Source organism: Phlebotomus argentipes, unplaced genomic scaffold (assembly GCF_947086385.1).
Source record: "Phlebotomus argentipes unplaced genomic scaffold, Phlebotomus argentipes genome assembly contig_5, whole genome shotgun sequence".
Taxonomy (NCBI): Eukaryota; Metazoa; Arthropoda; class Insecta; order Diptera; family Psychodidae; genus Phlebotomus; species Phlebotomus argentipes.
The window spans coordinates 10,144,650-10,153,737 of NW_026776165.1; the positions used below are offsets into that span (position 1 = coordinate 10,144,650).

Below are 9,088 nucleotides of genomic sequence, written 5' to 3' on the forward strand. Positions count from 1 at the left end.
TCTCGAATTACCTTTTATAAAATGAGCATGTAGATAATTAATGTCCAACTAATTTCTGCGCATGGCAAAAACTTTACAATTCCCCACAAGACAGCCACATATATTGATATCGGGTGGAAAGAGGATCATCTCTAATGAGTTGTCGTGTGTGTGTGTTTATTTGTGCTGAAAACGCGGCGGTTTTTTTTGTTTCTCTCCTACATCAATTTTATCTGAAAAAGGTTATTATCATAAATATTGCTGAGGCAGAGCGACTGCCGAGAGATTCATGGCAAAAGTGAATTGTGTGGCATTCTTCTGGCCATTGTCACGTGGATGAATTTTAATTGAAAATCTCTGTTGGAAATTTGAAGCCATTTTCATCTCGCGGTGCACACTTTTGAGGTCTCCACCCCCATAAATAGAGTCACACGCCATGATTACGTGATGCCAATGATCATGGCGAGTCCTGAAGCCATTCTTGGACGCAATTCTTGGCCGGCATTTGAACCGCCGTGGCTCGCGAGCGTCCCACTTAAGCCAAATTGTTAATTACTGGTGTGTGCGAACGCGGCAAAGAGCTGGAAGACACTGGCCGCCTCGACGTGGATCACGGCCAGAAGATGCCTTCGAGCTGAGCCTTATCACTCCGTCTCACTCACCTTCTCAGGTGCGCCAAGCAGAAGTTTGCCTACTTTCCGGCATTTTCCACCTGCTCAGCGATCTTCTGCGGAATTCAAGCGCACGAGGAGTCAAGTCTCCTCGACTTAATCATTCCCAGCTACCGAAATATTCAGCGCTCATATAAGATCAGGTCGATGATCGTCCGTGGGAATTATCAATCGCGACTGTCTGTGAATGATTCAATTACCCAAATGATCAGTTTAAGCATGTTGTTTCTCTGCGGCAACAATAAAAGTGCAATAATCGTAAAGTCAACGTCGGGAAAGATCACCTTAGCAAGAGGGAAAAGAGATCAATGGTCGTCTAGGCGATTTAGAAGGATTTCACGTACTTTGCGATCACAAATGATATGGATTTCCGGAGTGAAAAAAGTGATTTGGCAGTGCTTTGAATGTTCTACATTACGAAAATATATACCTTGCAGAATATTCTGGACTCTTCTGAATTCCTTCACGATACATCTCACGATTTCCGCGTGAGTCATCGCCCATGAGAAGAATGGAAGAGGTTCTTTAATTGATCTCGCACACGGTGCGAGAGAGCTTCTGTTTGCGCTCCAGAAAGGAGGTGAGCGCACACTTTGAACAAAACTATTTCATTTATGAATTAACACACGCAATAATCAAAGCAAATACACTCGCGATCGCTTGTGTTTCATTAGCTCGCGGAGGTGAAAGAAGAGATGCCTCTGTTTACCATTCCATTAATATCTGAAGCAACAGTCACACAAAAATCTATTCTAAGACATTCAGCCAGTGGAAGAGCCCCAACTCCTTATTATGGTCGGGTTACAATATCAAAGCGGCTGCTGTTAGATGCGCACACGCTTTTTAATACACTTTGTTTGTCCTCTCACTCAATGAATGTGCCCACTATGCGCGTACAAATGGCCCGAGCGGCGATGGGAAGGAGCACAGCGAGGAATTCTTAGAGTGTCTATGCAAATAATATTTTATGCAATATTCCGTGCCTCCAGTTCATCAATGGATATCACCCAGGGCGATAGTATCATTTCATGTACGAGCATATCACATGTTTTGACGCAAATGTGCAACACACTTCGCACTGCCTGGCTAATTAAGTGCCTCCAATGTGCAGACAATTGCGCGTATTGCCACTTTTAACACTCCCAGCGCTTCCTTCTTCCACTTCTTTGTCCCAGACTCGCAAATTGACTCCGCATCTAATGCCGGACTTTCATTACGCGTAGCGATAAAAAGGTTGAATTTGTGATGGGAATTTGCTGGGAAATCTCCTGCAACTCCTTCGTCACAAGAAATCGTCAAGATTGTCATCAAAAACACTACTTTAAAGGCAGAGGCGCAATCAATCAACCAGAACTTTGAGTTTTTTTTCACTATTTGCACAGAAATTCTCATATATATAATAAATTTCTTAAGTTTCCATCCGATATTTCTGTAAGAATCCACTTTTACACTGCTTTTCTCTGTATCTTTTCGACCAAAACCTAGAAATATCACTAAGAAATCTTTAAAGACTCAGTTCGGAAGCTTTCTAATTCACAAAATCATCTCCAAAAACGCCTAAAAAGTTTTCCACAGAAACAGTTTTCAAGTCCAAATCAATATTTTTGAGATTTTGCACGATTTCTACTGATCTTTACAAAACTTTTGATTATATTATCTCATCTCTGAAAGCAATAGATTACTCATTTTGGCCTCATGAATCATTTTATTCAAGTATTTTGATCTATTCTGAGGCTCCTGAAAAGTGTTAAGGATTTTTCTGCGAATTGTTGAGAAACTTTGCGAAATGATTTCCCAGAAAATGAGGAAGTGAATTGATTTCAAGTGCCACTGATGCCGATAAGAGAGAAGTTCGAAATGCCAAAGTCAGAAGCTCGAAAGCTAAGGTCTTGTCTTGTGGCATTAAAGCGCCAAAAAGCTGTGTGTGTCTTTGGAATTGAAACGTCTTCGTGAGATGGAGAGGACAAAAGGCATTCGCGCGGTGTGCAATTTAATGAAGTGAATGTTTAGGTAAATTCTCGTGTGTGTGAAAAATTCCACGTGAAACACTTCAAGATGCCTCTCCACCCTTCGTCAAAAGCCAACACAATAATGCTCGCGCATAGGCGATCTCGTGTGCAAGAAAAAGGCGAGGAACCTTGACTCAAGTCGCCATATCGAGCGAAATAAAAAAGGCCAGAATCCGATTCGTATCTGCATGAGCATTTCTTGGGCATCTCCTCAACATTTCGAGATTGTTATCGATCGCAACAGTCGAATGCGATTTGCAAATAATTTAGCAGCGTGTAGATTTTATATTCAATTTACTTATTATCTCTCCTTTTCGTCTGTATTGGCATTTTTCTACTAATTCCCTCCACTTTTCCCACTCCGCCCGCCCTCTTGGCCAATTGGCTGCATTGGCAATTGGAATCGCAGATGGAGAATCCCGTCCGCGTGTATATGAGATTTTCCGTTTGCACTTTGAGCGGCATCTTGTGTCCATCACCTCATTTTGCATATGAGATTTTTCAATTTATTCACTCAAGAGTGCTGGCAAGTGAGGAAAAACTTTATGAGCACTTGAACGCTCGACACAATTATTCTCTCTTTAGCTATTTCTATTTCACCTGTGACATTCACTTGACCCTCCGATGTTTTTCTCCACTTCATCTCTCTCTCTGCATTCAGCTGGCCGAGACGCATAGCGCTCAATATCACATTCCATATCACGGCGAGAAGCGTTTGGGGTGAAGGAAATTCAGCGGCAGTTGCGCGTCTTCGCGCTGGACCGAGAAATCAAGATAGAGGCTAAGAAAAAAGAAACACTTTCGACACATCTCCAGAGCCTTTTGTTGCCAATGAAGTCACTCAATAAAGCATCCAATTGATATTTTGGCTCCTCCGCAAAGGCGACTATCAATTGGGTAATTATGGCATTATTTGGAAATATAATTAATAAATACTTGTGAGGAGATTTTTTTTCCTGAGATGTTTCTAAAATTCTCTTTTCACTCAATGAATGCACTGTCGTTTCAATGTCTTGAGCTACCAAAATTTCAATCAATAGACTCTGGGAGATTTAATCGCGCCCAAGATCGCAACTGATCGAGTGCCTAAATGTTGAGGATACATGGAAAATTGGCACAGATGAAAAGATCTCCTTCGCATCGCGCACAGTCGCGTGAGAAGAATGGTGAGGCATCAAAGATTGGCTTTTGTACAGCGCAAGTTCCTTAACAATGCGTTACAAATTCAGTGTTTTCAAGAGTGAGCTACCCATATATGAGATTCATTCGCATTATTATTTATGGCCCAAGAAAATGATCTGGAGGTTGAGTATATTGTGCGAGACACGAAGTGAATTAATATAAATTTCTCAGTTTTATCGCACTGAGTCACAATTCTGACATATTATGAAATGTTGTCTGTTGGTGAGGTGTGCTCGCCAAGATTATGGGTGAGAAAGACGCGCGCGCTCATGAGATGGACATCGTAGTCATAATAGTGTATTATTAATAATTACTCGAAACACATTGCCATAACTTTATAATTAAATTCTCTTGTAGGAGAATTCCTCAAAGGTCGCGAAGGATGGCGAGGTGAGATGATGCTCCTGACAGAGAAAAAATCCGGAGCAATTAAGTTATCATGATAAGCCATAGAGATTGCATCAGAGACGCGAAAACGCATCGTCCACAACAATGTGTCTCTTTTTCCTGGGATGCAAAAAAGTCTCCCTGGTTGATGTTTGTCCAGATAAGTAATGGCCTTGCCAAAGAACTCGATCCACCTGTGACTTTTTGCTACAATTCCTCCTCCATTGCATCTATCACGATCTTTATGATCCAATTAATGGATGGAACTTTTTTCCTTGCAATTTGCCACTCAACACCGTCGAAATGGCGATTTTGTCCGTTCATCACCGGACTTGGGACACGTTGGAGGCATTTTGTGGAACTGGCAGAAGGAATGGTCGTCATGTGGAGCAGAGAAGACACAATAAAGTCTTGGATTTTTATGGATGCGCTGAAAAGAGAGTGACAGCATAAGAAATATACCAAATATGGAGACAAGAAGATCATCTCGATCAGCAGGAGATGACGTCTTTTCATATTTATTTCCCGGTCTAAATGTACGTTAGAATAGAAATTATCTCATTTACAGGTAATTAAACAAACGCTACTTAAAAATAAGTGTATAATTTAGTTAATTAAGAGCATAACAGCGGAAAAACCACTGTCGTCCTGATTTTCTTTGAAACACAATAAAAACCTTATCACAAAACAAAACAGTTCCTCATGCTTAAATAAATTAATTCACATGCTAACGAGTTCAGTTTGAGGCCACCAGTGATCGTGAAAAGTCGCCCAAATGGAGAGAAATGAGGAAAAGTATGATGTTGAGAAGTTTCGTGCAATTAAGGACTATAGATTAGCTTGTTTCATGCCCAGTTTCGATCGCATTCCGCGGAATCTGAAGTGGCGCGGCGGGGAAAGAGTGCTGGACATTGGTTGTGGTCCTGGTGACATAACAAAGGTGTGCATTTATCCTATACTCCCGCAGAATTATGAAAAGCTGGTTTGCTCTGACATTTCGCCAGAAATGCTCGAAGTCTGCAAGTCTGTTTTCGCCGGGATTAAGAGTGTTGAGTTCCTACAAATGGACATCCGAGAGAGTCCTGCGGAATCTCTCAAGGGCACCTTCGACAGGATCTTCTCGACATTCTGCTTCATGTACGTTGCCGATCAGGAAGCAGCCCTGAAGAATGTCTTTGATCTCCTTGCGCCAGGCGGAGATTGCTGGATCCACCAATTGTCTCGTCCTTCAGTTGTGCTGCCGCTCTTCAAACTCGCTGAATCTCCGAAGTGGAAGGACAAATTACAAGGATTTAGGACTGTGCAAATTTATCCATTTACTGAAGATCCAAACCCAGTTGCAACTGGCGAAAAGTACATGAAATCCGTCGGTTTCACCGACATTTCAGTCAGCATCGTTGAATCTCATGTCCAAATGGAATCCGAGGAAGACTGTAAAAGTAATTTGTGTGCTTTTATTGCTCCTAAAAGCTCCCTAATTATGTGCTTCTTTCAGCGTTAATTGAGAGTCTCCCAAATCCATCGAAGGACTTCAATGAAGAAGATAAACAGGAACTGCTGAAGGATCAAATTGCAATTGCAAAATCGTTGAACTTTTTCAAAAATAATTCGACATCAGATCCCAAAAAAGTACCAGAACAATTTCTTGTGATGTATGGTAAGAAACCAGTATAAATAATGTTTTCATAGCACAACAGCAAAAAGGAATAATTAAATAAAGATTGGGAAAAAAATTTATTTGTAATTAAGAATTTTATTAGAGCTATTTGGAATTTAAGGAAAGAAGTTCTATGGCTTTTGTGTTTAGAGTTGATTTCTAGGAGTAAAATAATCCACTTCCTTATTCTTCTGCTGAACTGTTCAGCGTCACACTTTCTCGTAATTCTATTCTTATAATTCCTCTTTAATTACATAAAACAATGTTGAATCTCAGCCTTAATTACGCGATGTATTTTGTCAGAAAATGATATATTTTTGAGTGCAGATCTCATGAATTGCATGATTAACAGCGTACAAATCTCCTCTTTGCAAAGTTAATTTTCCACACCGAGAATATACTCGGCTTTACTCTGGATGATCGAGAAGAGATCGTTAATTAAAGTGATGTGTTTCCTTAATGATAACAAATTCTCTGTGTGAATAAAGCGTGAGACTGCGCGGGAGATCACGAAGGCAATCACAGGAGATCAAGATCAATATTCGTCCCATGCGATCGCGACAAGATCGCTGACCTCTTAAGCCGATAGAACAGGAAAGGAGTATCCAGAAGCTTAATCCGACTGCAGACAAATCATTTTAATACACCTCACAAGTGCATTTTATTGCGCTCTGTCTCCATATTTCTCTCCGCCATGGCGATCATGTGGGTGGCAAGTACTTTGTGCTTGTCTCGTTTGCTCTTCTGTCCACCGAAAATTCCGCTGATCGCGATCATCGACATGAATTGGGACTTAAATAGGCTCTTTTCTCCTCTCTCGCGCCGTCTTCCGAATAGAGGTGGAGGAGGAGGCGAAGGGAGGGCTGAGAGTGGCTCACAGATGACATAAAATATAAATTCATGTTGTGGACTTTTATGTTTACGATCATTTTCAATTTAACATGTCTTTGATTTTCATCATTATCGCACCATCGTCTCTGCGATCGAACGTGGACCAGATGGATTTTTATATGCGATCGCGCAGACAATATTTGGAACATTTGGTTCGCGTTCGCATTTTAATGATGGTGGCATCCACTTAAATTGACAACGACCACGATTTTTATGACAATCCGCCGGACACAGTCGCAGGAGGGCCAGAGATAGGCGACACAATAAACGATTCTGGGCCTTTGGAGCTGAAGAGACGCTCCGGGATCGAGATTAGCCATTGGGTGAGGATGGGTTTGACGAAAAACACACACTTAAATCTCCATTTCATCGATATAAAATCAATTTTCATGAAATGAGGAGAAGAGCAGCGCTCAGCATAAAGAATCAACACTCCAAATATCTGACTATAAATTTGGGAATAAAATCAATGGACATGGCAGGTGATAAAATCACCCAAAAACTGCCATCTGAGGCATTCTTTTCGTGGATCATCGCGAGATGTTCTGTGCGGTGGAAATTTCGCCGTGTGAAAAGACGATCGCGCTTTGACGCACAGATTGAAGAATAAATTATCCATTGGGAACAAATACATCCATGAATGGCTCTTGTTGGGTAATTTATAGTGGGGAATCGCTGTGAGTTATCAAAGTGTCATTTGTATTTGATGTCTCCACCTTCCCAACACCCACAAAATTAATGCACTTTTGATTAAAAGTGTTTGTACAGGCACAGCTCGGAGTCTCCGGCACCATTCCCAATCGCCACACGCGTGCACATCTCACCCGATAGCCAATTAATTAAATCCCAACCAGCCCATCTCTCTCTCAAGAGCCGTTGTGTCCCAAAAGAAGAGAATCCAACCCATTGCCAACGATGCTCACAGACCATTTTCATTTGCCACAATCTCCTATGTTTTGTGTCTCTTCTCCGCGGTACTACACTTTGCCCTCCCGCGCCCCCCCAGCCTCACACCGCCGCCGCGATCCGTGAATTCTTTCGATGACCTGCGACCTGTGCGTTTATGGGACTCGTTTGAAAAAATTCCCCCGGGAAATCAATGGCGCGATACCATAGAATTCCACCACTCTGCCATGTGACACTTAATCAATACGAGAGTGGCCTTTTTCACGGTGTAACGGACACGCGGTGTGGGCAAAAAATAGAGAAGCACCAATTGAAGACCCAAGCCAGTTCCCTGGCCAATATCATCATCTCCCTGAGCCGAAGCACGAGAATCACCACCTCACTTGCGATAAAACATCCCGCATTTATCATAGGCGACATTTATGTGGTGTAATAGAATTTTAATGACGAATTCTATATGGACACTTTTACCTTCCACCGTGAGTAGATCTTAACCTCTGTTGGATGGTATCTTGAGGCATTTTTGCGCGTAGTCGCACAAGCCAAGTTCACTCAACGATTACAGGATCAGGAGCGCCAAAGAGTGCTTAACCCCTCAACGATAAGTATGTTCGTGATCTCTTTAATTGTGAGCTTAAAATTGCATCTTAACATGAAGATCTTAATTTTTATGGGTCAAATATCATCCAAATTATCCGGGATACAAATGCAAACAACACTGATATTCTAGGGACTTTCTACAGAAATGCTTTTTAATTCAGACATCGCGTTTCTTATCCAGGCTATGAAAGGCCGAGGAATGAAATTACCGCGCAATCAAAAGTCTCTGGAGGGTTCTTGGGAAGATATTTTAGAAATTTGCCAAGTTTAAATGCACCGATATTCAAAATTTTCGCGATTTCTTACACATTTTAAAGTTTATTTTGGCGTCCTTAACATATCAAACTGTCCCGTTCTTCCCTATCCATAAATTTACGTCCTTTTCCTTGACTCGTAGAATTATGGAAGCAGTTTAGTCCCTTTTGATTCTTTCACATCCTCAAAGGATTAACAGGAGCATCTTCCACTGCCGAAATGAGGATCACCACTGAAGGAGATCAAGTAGAAGATGATTTACTCGATCGTGGCGCGAAGCGAGGGCAATAATTCACTCGTTGTCGTGACGAAAAGAGAGTCGTCCTACGCAAAACTCCCGGCAGGAACGCATAAATCACTCCCTCACAAGCTTCCGTTGGCGGTGCGTGAAGAAATGGTCCAGCGGAGGATGCTGAGCGCGAGCTCCAGAGTGTCCAGCAGGCACTCGCGTCCACGTGTGAGGTCCTTCTGTGATATTCACCGAAATCGACGGCATAATGTCAATCTTATCGCCGCTATAAAATGTTTTTACGGCCTCTCCGCGTCTCTCG

At 41.9% G+C, this 9,088-nt stretch overlaps 1 protein-coding gene across 1 annotated transcript; it reads left to right on the forward strand.

The window, feature by feature from the left end:
* Positions 1–5,003: 5,003 nt before the first annotated feature.
* Positions 5,004–8,828, forward strand: LOC132255983 (juvenile hormone acid O-methyltransferase-like). The gene is made up of 3 exons (XM_059752160.1): positions 5,004–5,661; positions 5,724–5,885; positions 8,728–8,828. The coding sequence occupies exons 1-3, from the start codon at positions 5,004–5,006 to the stop codon at positions 8,826–8,828; spliced, it is 921 nt and encodes a 306-aa protein (XP_059608143.1).
* Positions 8,829–9,088: the final 260 nt, after the last annotated feature.